General features: G+C 38.4%; 1 protein-coding gene across 1 annotated transcript in view; it reads left to right on the forward strand.

Moving 5' to 3' along the window:
• LOC137640025 (uncharacterized) overlaps window positions 1-19,206 on the forward strand; it is a 131,192-nt gene that overhangs the window by 49,048 nt on the left and 62,938 nt on the right. The window contains exons 9-10 of the mRNA XM_068372389.1: window positions 832-1,013; window positions 2,091-2,359. Coding sequence (XP_068228490.1) covers window positions 832-1,013; window positions 2,091-2,359 — 451 coding nt within the window. The remainder of the gene's footprint in view (window positions 1-831; window positions 1,014-2,090; window positions 2,360-19,206) is intronic.

Raw genomic sequence — 19,206 nt, forward strand, 5'->3', positions numbered from 1 at the left:
CCACAAAATGTCTAAACATGTTAGCTGAAAGTAATTATCTGTTCCTTAGTTTGAAATTTGGGTTTTGTAAAGGCCTTGGAGCATGTGATGCCCTTCTTACAATCTCCAATACTTCACAGAAATCCCATGATTGTGGTCAGAAAGTTCTTATGATTGGCCTTGATTTTAGTGTTGTCTTTAACCATGTTAATCATGAGGCTGTTGTTTTCAAACTCAAACAGTTGAGAGTCGTTGGGTCTTTTCTTTTTGTATCATTATTGATTTTTTAAGTAATAGATCACAAAGAGTTATTGTTGATGGGTACCATAGTGAGCATAGGAATGTGATATCTGGTGTCCCTAAGGGTAGTGCTCTTGGACCATCACTTTTTATACTATATACACATGGCATGTAGTTTGGCCAAGAAAACAAGCTCATTTGTTTATTTCCATGATCAGCAAAGCTGTACTAGTCACGGCCACCCATACTAGGTTGGTTTGTTGTGAGCGATCAAACAAAAATCTCCCACCATCACCAATCAGCACTGGCCAGCGAGGTGAGGAAAACTGGCCAAACCCCAGGCATGAATTAATATGTCTGAGGCCTTTTTCCTACAGTGGACTAGAAATGGCTGCATTTGTTGTTCTTGTTTTGTATATATATATATATATATATATATATATATATATATATATATATATATATATATATATACATATGTGTGTTTGTGTTTGCGTGCGCATTTTTATGGTAATACCCTATAAGTATTATTGAAATTATTTTACATGTGCATGCTATGTAGTTCAAGTTAAGCAGAATATTTAACATTGCGGGTATTCACTTCTGTTGCAGATATAGTATATATGAAGTGTGCGATAAGTCTTATGGATCGAATATTAATGGCACTTGGACTGGGACTGTTGGAGAGGTCGTGTACGGTCGGGCCCACATTGGGCTTGGAAACCTTGGCGCGAATTACGCTCGGAGTTTGGCTGTCAGTTTTCCTATTATTTCCACCAGCCATGGCGGGGCAGGTAGGCATACTAAGTGTGGATTACGTGGAGAGTAGAAGGGCTAATAGTCGAAACTTGGAATTCACAAACTCTTATTCTTTAAGATTATTCTCTAAGATTACTACTGTAGATGCGCAATGAAACTATGATACCCTGTCTATTAGTGATTTCCGCATCACTAATAATCTCCGTAAATTTTTGCTTTTCCTCGAAAATATTATCAGAGGAGACCGCAAATTTGTAAAATGACATCTGCTTAAGAGGTATTACATAATGATTGCTATTCGACTATTTCGTGAGGTGTTTTGGAGTTATTTTTCTTAATGATTTTATTCTCATTAATTGATATTTCAAGACTGTTATTTCATGGATCAAAATTTAATTTTCCTCAATTTTTCTATATCACATGCCCATTAAAATTACATTTTATTTTTCTTAGAATATAAAGAAACATAGTATTTGTGAACCGTAGAGACTGGTGATTATTATCCCTCAATAGATCTGACCTAAGAAAATTTGAAGGCCGCTGGTCAATTATTGATAGTTCTCGAAATTTATTTTTTCTGATGTCAATACTACAATAGTTGCATTCAAGTTCAAGTGCATTATGTAATATTGGTGTTGAATGGTAATACTGGATTGTCAGAGCACATAGACTGTACATGGCATCTAAAGGATTGTTAATGTTATTCAAAATGCGTTGGTGGAATACATGCAATATTACAAGTAGTTTATCATAGATGTTCCCCTACAATTTAATTTGTACTACAAGAGTTAAATAATACTTATGTAACCATTTGAAATAGCATAAAATGATAGTTGAGAAATCTACCGTTGCACATGTTTAGGGAATTATTTTGATTCTCTTACTATGAGTTTAAATATTGTACAATTTTACTTATCTTACCAGTTGTAAATATGCCAATATATCTATTGTATATATGATTATTTGGGTTTGAGTTAATTGCTAAGCTGTATTTAATGTCTATACGAGAAGAGGGGTTGCGGGGATAGAGGCTTTAAATTCAAGAAAACTAACAGTTACCTGACATTTAGAAAGCAATGAATAACATAAGGACTTATATTCTTTCTGAACAGGAATAATCTTTCGGCGTCCGCCCGAGATGGCAAACGACCTCCTTTCTGTTTTCCTCTTGCCATTTTCCCTCAAAGTTTGGATCTGCATCTTGGTAATCATACCTGTGTGTGCCTTCGCCTTGCATCTCACAATGCTCCCTCGAAAACAAATTTACAACCTGTTGAAAGTCAAGCCTCCGGGGGTGTTTCCTGAACGGTTAGAGGAGGTTCATCAGTGGCCGATAAAAACCTTGATATATTCGGAAAAAGAAAAAATCCAGCCCTTGCAGGTAAGCAGATTTTTCAGTGTAAGGAATTAACACTAGAGACTAAAACTGTATGTAAACAAAAGGGTCCGTCCTCAATTGGTATATTAAGGTGTGAATGACCTTGAAGTTTGTTTACAAGAAGAGGTGTGGATGATCTTATGGAGTGAATGAAAACCGTTGAATTTTACTTACCAACAGAAGTGTGGATGATTTTAGAACAAAAAAATATTGACCCTTTAGCAGGCAAGCAGTCTATATGGGATACATTTTTTACTTTCTTTACAAGTCTAATAAACACAACCTGTATGACATACATCTTGCTATATAGTTTTACTGTTAGTGTTTACACATGCTGGAAAACAAAGCCGAAGTGAGTCAGTGTCTGTTCAACCCTTCCACCATCAATATCTGCCAAAAATTGCTCTAGTTGCTACCAACCTACGCTGCCATTAATCATGGTATTTCTCTGAAAACTTAACAGAGTAGGCCTATAGCTAAATAATTGTTTTTCATGGTGATATGATTGAAATTCGCATGATGTTAGAGGAAATAGGTGAAATTCCTCAGTGCTATGGTCAATATCCCAACGAGATTTGTGCCTGGACTACGGGAAACCACGCTAGTCCAAGTGAGGCTGATCCTCTTGGGCTAAAAGAAACTAGAAGCTAGACCTGGAAGGGCTGAGTTGTCTGGGCTACAGAGAAGCATGTGGTCTTCACTGTTGTTCATACAGTGCACATTTACATTGAATTATTGATATTTATAGTGGAAATAGTTGTAAATTGTTATTTTTTTAGTATAGCCTAGTATTTTATAATGTTTACGACTGCAGTTTTTATAATGAAAGTGAAGTTTATAAGACAAAACAACCAAAGTATTCACTTTGTACATGGGTCTTTATTGTGGTCCACATGGTGTTCATTTACAATGAATTGTCATTATAGTTGAAATATAAGTAAAGTGTTGTTGCATTAGTATAACCTAGTGATATACAGGGCTTACTGGTTCAACCTTTCATCGTCTTTTTACCATTGTGGCTAAGATACAGGAAGATGATAGTAAGGCCTCTTTTGTGTTTGGTGATTTCAACGCTCGCAACAGGAAGTGGTTAAACTCTGTTTCTCCTACTGATCATTATGGCCTAAGAGCTTTGGTCTTTGCCTTTGCCTCAGACTATGAGCAAATCATACGTGAAGCTACTCACAGGACTAGTAACTGCTTCAACCTAGTGTACTATCACTCTCCTGGTGTTATAACAAGTATGGTTGGTTCTCCAGCTGGGACATCTGATCATGCCTTGATTTTGTTAGTAATCAAGACTGGAATGCCAGTGTATACTAGGTCTAAGTAGTTACTACACCATTTGGCCCCAATCTGGCCAGTCCAGGAATAGGTTACAGAAAGAAATGGAGGAGTGGGATGCATTCCCTTCTACAGCAGCTGCAACTAGGTGATGCCTATTAAGTCATTGGGCAATGTGGCAGCAGCTCAGAAGAGATAGCTGGTTGATGAAATTTCTCCAAAACAGATACCACCCTCCATTCATCAACTCTCGCCCACCCCTCAGTCAAACCAAACACCAATGACGTATTACCACCCAGGATCACCAAAAGCTCTGCTCCTATAGGTAGCATTAAAGGTGATAGAAAGGAAGAACACACTAAAAGTGGTTCGAGACTGTTCTCTGGACTTTTTGAGTAGATATTTCTTTGTAGAGAATTTACCTGGGGGCAAGAGACCAGCCATCGATCTATCTACACTGAACAAGTTTGTTCTCTAAACACCCTTCAAGATAGAGATGCTAACCACTGTACAGTCTTCTAACAGTAAAAAAGACTTCGTGCTTTCTGTAGATCTGAAGGATACATTCTTTCAGATACCCATCCATTTTACTTACAGAAAATACCACCACTTCGTCCTTGGTAGAGTAGTGTACCAGTTCAAAGCCTTGTGCTTCATGACTCTTCTGCTAAGGTATCTAGATGAATGGCTGATTTTGTCCTCCTCCAGGAAAAGGATACTTCAGGATTGAGACAAACTTGTTTCCTTTTGCCCCAATATGGGGATTGTGGACAATTGGGAATAGTCTAGTCTCATGCCCAAGCTGAAAATGGAGTACCTAGGTATGCTAATAGACACAGCTGCAGCGAGACTTCCCATTGGACAACCACAGCAGCAGACTCAGGGAGGTAGTGTAACCATTTCTCATGAACAAGAACTTCCTGCTCAACAGTGACAACTTCATCTAGAAATCTTTTATCTTTGGAATAGCTCATGCCTTACAGGTACCTCCACCAGTGACTGCTCCACTGGTGTCTGAAGCATCACTAGTCAGCAACTAGTGAGCTATCTTCCCTTCCCCTCTGGTGTCTTCTGGCTGAACAACGAGACCCTTGCTTCTGGAAATGCTGCTGCTCGTAGACCTATTCCAAGGGACAACCTGTGGAATATGCTCCATGGAAAAAAAACGCCTGCATATAAATCTACTAGAAATGCAAGTAGCATTGTTAACTCTGCAAGATTTCCAACAAATTTTAATTGGGCACTTGGCGGCAATGATGGGTCACAACCCTATCCTAGTTTTCCATGTCAACAAACAAGGGGCAATGTTTCACAGACCATCTGTGAGTTGGCAAAGTAGGTGCACAATTTAATTGTAAATAGTGCAGTAAAGGTGTCAGCGAAGTTCATTCTAACCAAGAGGACCATACTAGTGTGCACGTCAGTCACGGTGGTGGGTCGTAAGATTGAAATGATCCCAACATCCCTGCTTAGTAAAAGGGCTTCTTGCTCTAAAGGAGAAAAGCAGTCTACCTTTTTGGAACACAGAACAGAACAGCAATAGTGGATTTATATTTACGGACAGCTCTAAATCAAGTACTGGCACTGGATTTGAGGTGGACACTTCTTTTAATTTAATTGTAAATAGTGTAGTAAAAGTGTTAGCAAGGTTCATTCTAACCAAGAGGACCATACTAGTGTACACGTGTCATTGGTGGTGGGTCGTAAGATTAAAATGATCCCAACATCCCTGCTTAGTAAAAGGTCTTCTCGCTCTAAAGGAGAAATGCAGTCTACCTTTTTGGAACACAGAACAGAACAGCGATAGTAGATTCATATTTACGGACAGCTCTAAATCAAGTACTGGCACTGGATTTGAGGTGTACACTTCTTTTAATTGTAAACATCTTCTCTCTTTAGCATCATCTATCTTTACAGCAGAGCTGTATGGTATCCTGACTGTTAAAAAAAAAAAAAAAAAAAAAAACTAATGAAAGAGGGAAGTTTTACTATTTTTATTGATGCAAAAAGTGGGTTGCAGGCATTGACAGTTTTAAGTTTTTAGAGTGGCTGTATATTTACAGTGATGTCTAAGCAGTTTATCATGCTAGGCGGTATATCTTAGCAATCCATCAATCCATGTTTACCAACGGTCATACTCGTATAAGTGGATGAGTAACTTGGTGGAGTAATGAAAACTTTAGGTGTGGAGGAAATGGCCCCCTGAATCTCAATGAAGTCACTGTCAGCAGGGTGATGGATTGGGTTGAAGGCGATGGACAAACAAACTGTCTCTTCGGCTTTTACTCCTGATGCCTGGCGGTTGATCTTACTAGAATTAGTATGGATTGGCAAGGGTCACTTGCCTTAGTTAGAGAGGCACTACACATCACAAGGAACTGGCTATCTTTTGATGTATCTAGCAGATGAATCCTCTATGGATTTAGCCAGTCATGAAAAGAAAAGATGGAAGAATGGTCCCCAGTCCTGGGCGTAGCGGGGTACTAAGAATCTCCCGGTTTATAAATACTATAGAAAAATTGAAAATAGGTAATTGGAATGTTAGAACCATGAATCAGACTGGGAAGTTACAGCAAGTGGAGAGTGAATTTATGAAATAGTTTCTATATCTTGGCCCTAAGGGGATTGGTAAGGAAACTTTAGACTAAAGCAATATATATATCTACTCAAGAAGATCAGATGGAGTTGAACACAAGGGGTAGGAATGATGATGACACCAAGAGCAAAAAAGGCATTAACCGAGCGGAGAGCTGTAAATAGTAGATTGTTACCAGCAAAGTTCAAATTAAAGCAGTGCAATATGAGTATTATAGTTTTCTATACCCCAACAAATGATTCCCCTGAAGAAAGAAAAGATGAATACTATGAAGAACTGCAGAGTGTAATAAATGAGATCCCAGAAAATTGTGATTGGCGTCTTCAATGCAAAATTTGGAAGAAATGATTAAGTGATAGAAAATGTGAAGGGTGACGAGGGTCTTGACAAAATTTCAAATGAAAATGGAGCACATTTCATAAGTTTCTGTTTAGCAAACAGTCTTGTCATTGGAGGTACTCTTTTTCAACACAAGAACATTCACATATATACATGGGCTTCACCATGTGGCAATTACAAAAATCCGATAGATCACATTACTATTAATAAAGAGAGAATGAGAACTCTGAGAAATGTAAGAAGCTACAGAGGCGATGCAGTTATTGGTAGTGATCACCAACTCCTCATTACCACACTGAAATTAAAACTGAATTTACCCAACAGGAAAGTAGATAGAATGCCTAGGTTGGATACAACTAAGCGTTTAGAAGAAGAGCATAGAGAAACATTTGCAATTGAATGTAGGAGTCGATTTGCAGACTTAGAGACTTTAAGAGACGAAGAACAGACAACTAATGAAGAATGGTGTGATATTAAGAAAATATATCAGTCAGTTGGTAGTGAAGCCTTGGGACACGCAGTTACAAGGAGAGAGCCATGGGTATCGAAAGATACTAAGGATACTATAAGAAGGAGATAAAGACAGAAATTGATTGTTGAAAGTTTTCGAGGAAGTGATGAAAATTACAAGGTAGAGCACACCAAGTATTCCAGTATTGATAGTGAGGTCAAAAGAAAAGCCAGGAATGACTGGAGAGAATATTTAGACAGTAAAGCAGATGAAGCTAGCAAAGCTATGAATTCAGGAGGTGGCTATGGTGTAAGAATTGCTTATAGAATTTTTAATGAAATCTTGACTGGGTCAAAGAAGAAGAAGCATATACCCATCAAAAAGAGAGATGGCTCTGTTATAGCAACAGAAGATGAAGAAAGACAGTGTTGGATGGAACACTTTAGTGAGGTTATGAATATGAGCTATGAAGGGAATAATTTGATTTATATACCTGAAGCTAATGAAGACCTTGATGTGCCCATGAATGAATTCAGTGTGTTTGAAGTCGAAGCTATCCTAAAAAAATAGAGATGGAAAGTCGATGAATAACTGACAAAATGATACTGGCTGAAAATGAAGTGACTCCCAGTCTACTTACAAGATTATTTTGTAAAATGTGGCATGAAGAGGAAAAAACCCGATGAATGGGAATTAGGAGTGTTGGTGAAAATAGCACAACAGGAGACCTGACTGATTGCAATAATTACAGTGGCATAACACTTACGTCAGTTGTTATGATAATATATAGTATTCTTATTCTAAAGAGACTGGAGAGAAAGTTGATGAAAAGCTAAGAGATGAACAAGCAGGATTCAGAATAAGTAGAAGTTGCACTGGCCAAACTTTCATTTAGAGACATGTTGTACAGCAATGCGTAGAATATAGAAATCCCTTTTGGATGGTATTTGTGGACTATGAAAAAGCCTTTGACAATGTGCACCGGCCAATTTTGTGGAGACTCCTACATTACTATGAAATTCCTCCTAAATATGTAAATTTGATTAAGTCTGTCCATGAGCATAGCAAGTGCAAAGTTAATGTTAATGGACTCTTATCAAAAGAATTTCCAGTGAATAGTGGAGTACTACAAAGTAATGTGGTCTCACCTTTGTTATTTATCCTCCTCATGGATTTTGTAATGCATAGAACAGTCGGAGATGGTGGAGAAGGACTGGCCTGGATTGTCAGCAGAACACCATAGGATTTTCAATGCTTGCTTACCAGAATGCATGAAATATCACACGAGGCTGGGCTGTAGAGAAATAGAAGAAAGACAGAGATGACGAGAACGGGGTATGCAATGGAAGATGAAATATCATTGGAAGGAGAAAGGATTAATGAGGTAGAATCATTTAAGTACTTAGGAACTATGATCTCCAATACAGGGTCTTTAGAATTAGAGTTTAGTGAAAGATTGGAAAAAGCAAATCAGACAATGGATAGGTTAAGTAAAATTTGGAAATAAAATTGACTGAAATTACATATAAAAATCAGACAATATATTTGTTTAGTGAGGTTGGTGTTACTCAATGGACATGAGTCATGGTATGACAATGAAACAATCTCCAATAGATTTACTATATATGAGAACAAAGGATATTAGGGTTAAATGGCAAGACAGGATTATAAATGAAACTATAAGAGGAATTACTCGAGTGTCATATGTGGAGATCATGATGAGGGGTAGATGGAGGTGGTTTGGGCGTGCTCTCCGCACTCCCCAAGAGAGATTGTGGAGGATTTAATTTTGCTTTATTTTTATTTTTTTGTTTTTGCCAAATCCTGTGAGAGAGAGAGAGAGAGAGAGAGAGAGAGAGAGAGAGAGAGAGAGAGAGAGAGAGATATTGTGTTAGCGAGCGAAAGTAGTTAGGTTAACGATCGTTTGTGGTGAGAAAGACTGTTGGTACAAATGAGATTGTTTGTTTACATTTTTAGTAAAGTTACGACAGTGGTGAATGTTTCGGAGCGAATGCTTTTTTTGATTGACTGCGTCCTGAGTCAGTTGTGTGAACGCTGGAATTATTATTTTTCTTTACCAGCGAGGAAGTGATTTTTTATTTTCTGAGCCGTGATTTCTCCTTGGATGAACTTACTCCATTGGAGAGATTTATCTGATGTGTTATAGATTGTTGACGACTAGGCCTGTAACAGAACTTGATACGCCTGCTCGGATTTATTTAATTGTTAATGACCAGGACCGAATGAACTTGCGATTGATGATGATGATGGTGATGATGATGACGATGATGATGATCTCGACACCCGTGACCCAAGGAGTTACGGCTGTTATGGCAAATTAAGAGATTCTCTTATTTATCATATAGTGGTGTTGTGCCAATAAAGACAGTTTGGCTTGGTGAATGATTACCAAAGAGTTTATTTTTTGTTGTGACTGTTATCTTGCAAAAGTGCTAGTAAATACATGCAATACTACTATATGTTTTGTTTGGAAGGTTTGGGTTACGGTGATTTGGTTGTCTGGGCTTAGTATTAAGGTTTTCGTGATTGATATTTTTTTGGTTATTTGAATGTTTTTAGTATTAAGTGTTTGTTTTAGTTTGTAAGAAATATATAGTGTTAAGGTTATGTTTTTGTTTATTTTGTCCTTTTGTCTAGGAGTCTGGTTTTAGATAACGTCAGGGGAAAGTTTGTGTTGCGGAGACAATTGTCAGAAGTAAGATTCAAGGGTGTGGGGGTTGTTTTTGCACCATCCCGCCACATTATTTTGGCGCCCGAACAGGGACTGCCGAGGTGGGATTGAAGCTAGACTCTTGGACAAAGGACTGCATTTGGATATGAAATTAGATTAAGGTTGATGAAAATGGAAGAGCAGAACAAGTTACTGAAGGAGGAATTGCGGCTGAGTAAGGAGCGTGAGGAGAGGTTGCTAATAGAGAATGAGAGGTTGAACTGGGAGAATGCGGCGATGCAGAAGGAGCTTAGGGAGTTAAAGGGGACAGTAGAGAGAGTGGAAGAATGTGTTGAGATGAGGATGCGAGAGAATGAAGAACGAATAGAGAAACGAATGGAAGATATGATGGGGCAAGTCATGGGAATGATGAAAACTATAATGGGCGAAGGTGCAGTCGGAGGAGTGTCCTCAGCTTCGGGTAATGGGTTGGTAGTGGAAGAGAAGGTTAAGGTAGGTGATAATGGGAAAGGAAGTGATAGTGATAGTAGTAATAGTGATGGTGATATTGAAAATAAGGGAATTAGGCATAGTAAGGATGAACAGAAAGGTGAGAGGAAAGATGAAAGGAAAGGTAAAAGTGATGTGAAGAAAGGGAAGAAAAAGTATCAGGCTGATAGCAAGGACGATCGTGAATGGGTGAAAGTGGTAAGTAAGAAAAAGGGTAAGAAAGGAATGGTTAAGGATAGGAATTTAAGTGTGGAAGTGGATTCATTGTATTCAAATGAGGAAGAAGGTAACAAGGGAGTAGACAGTGATGATAGCAGTGAGAATGAACGTGATGTGCGTAAGACTGTGTTTATGAGAGAGGTACCTCGGTGTGAAAGGTTCAATGAGCATAGCAGTAGGGATGTATATGATTTTTTCAAGGAGTATGAGAGGTATTGTCAGGATAAGTATGGTGATAGTAAAAGAGTTTGGGCTAGGGAGTTAGGAGAATATTTGACTGGGTATTTGTTGACGATGTATGGAGTGATAATGAGTGTAGGGGACGTTGATTATGAAATTGTGAAAAAGAGAATAATTGAGCAGGTAAAACGTATGAAAGGGAGTGTTAAGTATAAGCGTAAGAATGATTTTGATGAAGCACGGATGAATGCAGGAGAAGCGATATCAATGTACGTATGTAGGTTGGAAACGTTAGCTAGGAAGAAGTATGGGGATGAAGGTATAAATGAGAATAAGGAGTTAATGAGGAAGTTTTTGGCTACTGTGCCTGAGAATGTTGCTGAGTTTATTAATTTGAAACGCAAGGAGAAAATGAGGTGGACGCAAGAGAGATTGACATGGGATGATATACTAGAGATAGTTGAGGATTATGAGTTAGATAGGTGCATGAAAGAAAGTAAATCTGTGAGTGTAAGAACTGGAATGGAAGAAAGTGTAATAGAATTTGGTAGTTATAAGGACGCAATTTTGAGAGGACCAATGAGGGTAGCTGATAATGTAGTAGATAGGAGTGTTAGGGCAAGTAATGTGGGAATACCTGTAAGGACAAATGAAGGATTTAGGCAGGGTAATTGGCGCAATAGGGATAGGAGTGTGAGTGCACATCGAGGTATGTCAGATAGCCGTGTCCGTGATGAAAAGTGTTATAGGTGTGGGAAAGTAGGTCATAAGAAGAATGAATGTAGATGGGCATTAGGAGCATGTTTCGGGTGTGGAGAGACAGGGCATCGTATTAGCGACTGTAAGAAAGAGAAAGTGATTAAGTGTTATCGGTGTGGTATGACTGGGCACGTAGCAAGTGGATGTAGGAGTAATCGTATGAATGTGATTTGTGGTAATTGTGGTAAGGATGGTCATTATGCTAGAATGTGCAAGGAGCCGCGGGGTAAGTGTACTGAATGTGGTGCAGATGGGCATATAGCTAGGGTTTGTAGAAAGAAGGGATTAGGCCAGCCAGGATGTTCGGGAAACTAGAGTGTGAGAGGGTTCAACTGGGTGAGTCCTCCTGTGTGTGTGGAAGGAATAGGATCAATGTTTGTGAGAATGGGATGAATAATTGGTTGGAAATGAGCAAGTATGAACCTAGTATGCATGAGAAGTTAGGGCTGGAAAATAAACAATTAGTGTTAGTTGAATATAGGAAAAAGAGGCGTTTGAAAGTTTTAAGTGAGGAGAAAGTGCAAGGGAAATTTTATAAGTAAAAGTGAGAATAGAAATAAGTATGACAAGGGTGTAAATGTGCAAGTGTGTATGGAAGATAAATGTGTTAATACAGATGAATCATGGCTGAGTATGAATGATACCTATAGTGTGTGTGGCTTTTCCTTAGGTGATGTAAAAGAAAGGATGACGAATGCGAGAGTGAGAGATAGGAGAATGATTAGTAGTATGAATGAATCTTTTACTAAAGTTGAGAATGTTTTTGATGAAATGGATGAACTGTTTACAGAAATGAGTGTAATTATAGGGCCAACCGAGAACGAGGTAGATGGGATTGTACATGATATATTAGATGATAGGGATTTAGATAAGAATAGTGTTAACATAGCGAATGATTGTGATAAGGAAGAAGTGAATGAGAGAGTGTATGGAGGCCCAGTTACTCGGAGTAGAGGTCCCGTTCCCGACTGCGACTGGGTTATGAAAAAAATAATGTAAGTGTTGTGTGAGAAGGATTTGGCAAAGTAAGGGGGGAGGAATGTGGAGGATTTAATTTTGCTTTATTTTTATTTTTTTGTTTTTGCCAAATCCTGTGTGAGAGAGAGAGAGAGAGAGAGAGAGAGAGAGAGAGAGAGAGAGAGAGAGAGAGAGAGAGAGAGATATTGTGTTAGCGAGCGAAAGTAGTTAGGTTAACGATCGTTTGTGGTGAGAAAGACTGTTGGTACAAATGAGATTGTTTGTTTACATTTTTAGTAAGGTTACAACAGTGGTGAATGTTTCGGAGCGAATGCTTTTTTTGATTGACTGCGTCCTGAGTCAGTTGTGTGAACGCTGGAATTATTATTTTTCTTTACCAGCGAGGAAGTGATTTTTGATTTTCTGAGCCGTGATTTCTCCTTGGATGAACTTACTCCATTGGAGAGATTTATCTGATGTGTTATAGATTGTTGATGACTAGGCCTGTAACAGAACTTGATACGCCTGCTCGGATTTATTTAATTGTTAATGACCAGGACCGAATGAACTTGCGATTGATGATGATGATGGTGATGATGATGACGATGATGATGATCTCGACACCCGTGACCCAAGGAGTTACGGCTGTTATGGCAAATTAAGAGATTCTCTTGTTTATCATATAGTGGTGTTGTGCCAATAAAGACAGTTTGGCTTGGTGAATGATTACCAAAGAGTTTATTTTTTGTTGTGACTGTTATCTTGCAAAAGTGCTAGTAAATACATGCAATACTACTATATGTTTTGTTTGGAAGGTTTGGGTTACGGTGATTTGGTTGTCTGGGCTTAGTATTAAGGTTTTCGTGATTGATATTTTTTTGGTTATTTGAATGTTTTTAGTATTAAGTGTTTGTTTTAGTTTGTAAGAAATATATAGTGTTAAGGTTATGTTTTTGTTTATTTTGTCCTTTTGTCTAGGAGTCTGGTTTTAGATAACGTCAGGGGAAAGTTTGTGTTGCGGAGACAATTGTCAGAAGTAAGATTCAAGGGTGTGGGGGTTGTTTTTGCAACATCCCGCCACAAGATTAGTTCAACAAACGTTCAGTTGGGCTCCACAAGGCACTAGAAGAGTTGAAAGACCCAGGCCTACATGGCTGAGTACTATGAAGCGTGAAGTAGGAGATGATGAATGGAGAAGTATTAATTTAAAAGCCCAAGAAAGAGACGACTAGCGAAATCTAACCTAGGCCCATTGCGTCAGTAGGTGTAGGAGGAGATGACAATGTATATTTAAAGTATTGCAGGCAAGGAAATTAGATATACTGTAGCTGGATTCTACCTCATGTGGGTGTGCCAGAAAATGAAGCAGTGGACAAATTAACAAAAGAGGCATAAGAAAAACTACTTCCTGGAATGTTTCTTCTTCCACGGAATGACTTTGTCTCATATCAAAAAATTTCTTAGTCATATTTGGCAACATTACTGGAATACTGTTTATTAGAATAATATGAAGATCATAAAGGCAATATTTCTATGAAAATATAGTACTATGCCTGGAAGGTAGGAACTGCCCACTCCAACTCAGCTATTGAGAGTCCATGTACGTTATTTTACGTCCTCCATCAGTGTTTTGGAGTTTTGGAACTGTGCCATAAGCACACTTGTGTTTTTGTGTTTTAAGACACCAATAACACACCCATATATTAGTTCTACGAACAACTGTTGGTTACCGTCGTGTGCACGCGATGGCAGTCATGGGCCCGCCCTCCTCCTTCTCCCTTAAGGCCTGTCTCTCCCGAGCAGCTGGGGGAAAGGTAACTAAACCCACAGATGCTTCAGGTGCCTGAAGTTTGGCCACCACAGGAGCTTCTGCACAGGCCCAGAGGTCTGTGCTGTATGTAACAGCAGAAGACACTCCACTGACGACTGCATCACCGGATTCAAGTCTGGACAACCAACCACCACCAAGTGCCCTAACTGCCGAGTCCCACACCATGCCTGGCAGAAGGGGTGTCCTGCAAGGCTTCAGCAGATCGACAATCTCAACGAAGTAGATCGCTGCTACAACATGAACTCACAGCAGCCACATCGAACCAACCAACCTCCAAACAACCACACCCCCCCTACCAACCACACCTTGCCCCCTACCAACCACACCACTTCTTGTCCTACCCCTCCTCCAACCAGACCTGCAATTCCTGAACACTCCTCTCCCCCTCAGCATCCTCCCCCAGAACCTAAACCTCAACGTCCACTAAGACCTCCTTCAAAGTTACAACAATCCCCCCAAACTCCTACTCTACTTTCCCTAAGACCAACCTCTCCTTCAACCCCTGTCACTCCTTCCAAGCAACCCTGCCCACTTTCCACCTCATCAACAGCCCATAACCCACCTCCCCCTATAGAATCAACATGTCACTACCCTAACCAATCAAACTCCCCCACCAATAACCCTTTGAGTTATGCAACCCACCCTACCTCCCTTAAAACCAATTATAAGGACCCCACCTCCACTGATATGTCATCCTATTCAGGCATAATGGTCAACACTTTGAATACCTTCCTTTATCGACGTAACAATTTCGATCCAGTCACTTCCAAACTATTCATCCTTGAGTTTGCTGACCCACATCTTCACACTGCATGTTACACAAAATCATCACCAAGATCTTCATAGCCCCACAGCAAACGAACCTGATACAAACACACTCGCCAATGAAGAAACTCCCACCAAAGTGAAAGTGCTCTAATGGAAAACCTGTTAACTCAGAACCAAGTTCGCCTTCCTACAATCCCAAACCTCAGTGCAAAATCTTAACATTATTGGGCTGCAGAAGACCTTATTAAATGAGAATGCACCCTTCTCATTTGGAGTATACAAAGTCTACACCACGCATCTAACACCAACAATGAGAGGATTAACTATTCTCATCATGAATAGTATCCCCTCAAAAAGAGTACAAAGTATCGACTGTGGGACAGAAAACAGAGATACTCAGTGTCCAGGTGTCTTTACTAATCACAACCCTCACAGTCCACAATGTCTACAAATCTCCCAACAAAGGCATCAATGTGGAGGGGCTCTTTGCCACTGCCTCTGAAGATGATACAATCATTGCAGGAGATTTTCAAAACCTATCATCTGTTCTTGAACTCAATATTGGCAACAAACTAGACAGGTCGACATCTGCACGCCTTCCAACAAGAATATCCAGGTGTAACATTGCTTAACAATGTGTCAGATGCAACCCAACTAAGGGTTAGTCCATTAGACCTCACCTTCCTGTCAAGCACCATCCAAAGGGGTACTAATTGGCGACTGCATCCAGTGCTAACAAGTGATCACTTTGCTATAGAAATTGACCTCGCACTTGAGAAATATCCCATTCTCCAACTCCCACAAAAAGGTGAAAACCGGACTTTGTAAACTAGGCAAGATTTGAACAATCTATAACGGAGTGGGCTCTTTAATATATAAAGAACCCCCACAATGACATTCGCATCTTATCACTAGACTTCAACAAACAGCTCCATGCTGCCACTAGTATATCTATGCCTCAGAAAAAGTATTCAGGAACAAAGCATGCGGATGGCTGGTATTACAACAACTGCATCAAGAAGATGAACGCAAGAATCAACCAAATCAGAAAGCTCTTCAGGAGACACAGAACTGATGAACTTCATGCTCTACTCGTTGAAATCACTAAACATTCCTTACAAGTATCATTGGAAGGGAAACTAGACAGATTGTACTCGTGGTGTCACAAAAGCAACAACAATACATCTCTAGCTAAATAGGGGGCTGCTTCAATAAGATCTCTGAGAAAAACAGCACACCCAGTCACCCACCCAAACTCATTAGATGAAGCTATCCTCCCCATAAATAATGTAATTAACAACACAAATTTGAAACCAAAGTAACCGTACGTTATAATTCTCTGCTTAACCTCATTTGAGTTCTTCTCTCACATGCAATTCTCTTCTCTCTTTTAAAGAAGTTCATGACTTAATCCCAATTAAACATTAAATCTGACATGTATACGTCTCAATGACTATAATACGTAATTGAAATTTTATTTTTATTTTTTGTTCTAGTATTTTCAGGTACAGGAATGTTTATCCCACCCTTCCTCTACTACATGTGCCTGCTAACCAAATTGTTTTCAGCTCTTTCCTACTCAAGCTGAAACTTTATATTATTGCTCATCCTAGAAACTTAAGCTTAAACTACTAAGGAAGTTTTTTACTCCTTCCATATCAATATCTTAAACTAAACATTTCCTAACTCGTTCCCTAGCCATTCTACTCAACAGGACTTACTGCTGTACCTCTTTCTCTCTAACTGAATGGCGAAAGCTAGTGAGTTCTTTTGGGGTGGAAATTCGTAGATTACCCCATATCCTGAACTCCTTCAAGCCTAAGAAAAAATATAACCAAACACATTATGGGCAACAAGTATGCAACAGCCAGTTCCTGGCTGTAAGGGTCAGGCAATCAGCAACAACAACAACAAGGAGCTTCCCTCGGTTGCCTTGGAATTGGGCACACATGATTAACATATGAGTTCTTGATGATTGGTTGGTGCCAACCGTTTTGTAATGATTGCTTGGTTCCCCAAACTGTTGAGCATTTACTTACTGGATGTCCCAGTCTTGTGGATATCAGAGAACGATTCCTCTCCAAAGCTCGTAATGAGGATGGCAGGTATATCCTCAGCCAAATTCTTGGGTGGAGATGTTTTATATGATGAAAGTGGCATTTTTAAGTTCATATAGGAAGCTGGCCTTCTTACTCGTTTTTAAATGGCATATGAAATTTTAAATGTTTTATTATAAGGTTATTTATTCTCTTTTCACCTTGAATTATTTATTTTTTTACTAATTATTACTTCTATTCATTTGATTATAAGGGCTATATGAACAATTTTTGGGTGAAAAAGTCCAGAAATTATAATGTTTCCATTCTAGCCCTAGACTGCTTCAGGGAGTGATTCTTGTGGTATTCATTGCCTCTACGCACATTTACTTCTATTCGTTTAATTATGAGGGCTATGTGAGCAATATGAGTTTCACCATATCTTCAATGAAAAACTCCGGATCCCCAGACCTGTGGATGGAAAAGTCCCAAAATTATAATGTTTCCACTTTGGCACTAGACTGTTTTAGGGAGTTATTCTTGTGGTATTCATTGCAACTGCGCATATTTACTTCTATTCATTTAATTATAAGGGCTATATGAACAATTTGAGTTTCCGCATATCTTCAATGAAAATTTCCAGACCTGTGGGTGAAAAAGTTCAGAAAGCATAATGTTTCCATTTTGGACCTAGACTGTTCCAGGGAGTCATTCTAGTGGTACTTATTGCCTCTGCGCACATTTACTTCTATTTGTTTGAATATAAGGGCTATATGAGCAATTTGAGGTCCCCTATATCTTCAATGAAAATTTCCGCAGCCATACCCACCTGTGGGTGAAAAAGTCCAGAAATTATAACTTTTCCAATTTCTCCTGCAGAACTTTAGAAGTAGGGATATTCTTTATTCACTACATTTGTAGCGTTCTTTTTTACTCAACGGGGATAAATCGATTGTTTTCTAGCTCATTAGACAAACATATATTTCTCTAGATGATCCCCTTTATATTTCAGTGTAATTTCATGTTGAGAATGAACTGCTAACATTTTATCCTGCCAATTTAAAGGTTTAACCCTGGATAGGTACGGTCCTCGGACACCCCTTTAAGGGTATACTCGGACGCGAACGACCCCGACGCCAAAAAAAATTCTTGAAAAATCAGTTTTTGCAGTAACCTCCTTTTTTCTTTTGCCAAAAAAAACTTCAATGAATGCTTAAAACAACTGTATAGATAAATACTACTCATCTGCAGAAAAATTATTTATTATAAATATTTTAAAAAATTAAGTAGAAAAAAAAAAAGACCTGACATAAAAATTCATAAAAAAAAAGTTTATACATATATACACAAATCCTTTTAGGAATTGATTCTTGAATGTTTAGGACACATCTTGATGTATTTTGGATGAAGTCAGACCCATGGAGGTGAAGATCTGAAATGAGAAAAAAAGGGTAACTTTTTTTGGCCAAAAAAATTTGTCCAAATTTCATGAATTTTTTTGGGTACCCAAATGAAATAGGAAGTGGCTAATTTTTTTAGGGAATAAACATATGTTATCCTAAAATAGAAATATGTAAAAAAATCTTCATTATTTTGTAAATTACATTTATATCAGGGGCCATATCTAAAGGTAATTTTTTGAGTACTTAGAAATTCCGTAAAAAAATACATATATTTAATATATAATATGATATTTATGCAGGTAAAAATATACCAAAATATCACAAATTCTATAGGGAACAAGAATATATATAGATAGGGCAGCTTACGCTTCGGATATGTCCACAAAATGGCCGCCAACCACACTGACTCAGACTCCCTAATCTGCCACTTGAAATGTAGGAAGAGTATGTCAATTTCAAGGTGTTATTTACTAATCTAATTATTATTGGATATGCATAAAAATTGTATGGTGGGTTGCTGGATAATTGTCGATTATTTTACGAATATAAAATTAAAATTCTGACCCAAAAAAATTTTTTTGAAGGGAAATAAAATCGAAAAAAAAAATGTAAAACAATATTTTAGCTAAAAAAATTTGATGATATTCAATCAAAAAAAAAGTAAACAAAATTTTCCGACAAATAAACATCTAGAGGAATCATTACTCTGTGATAGTTCCTTAGTACGTAGTAATTTTGAAAGAATTGGGAAAAAACGAAAAAATGGCAATCACCGGAAAATCGAACACATACCTATATATACGCCATATCTGGCTAAAAAAAAGATAGGCATGGGTAGCCAGATCA

The sequence above is a fragment of the Palaemon carinicauda genome, chromosome 4 (assembly GCF_036898095.1).
Source record: "Palaemon carinicauda isolate YSFRI2023 chromosome 4, ASM3689809v2, whole genome shotgun sequence".
In the NCBI taxonomy this organism is placed as follows: domain Eukaryota; kingdom Metazoa; phylum Arthropoda; class Malacostraca; order Decapoda; family Palaemonidae; genus Palaemon; species Palaemon carinicauda.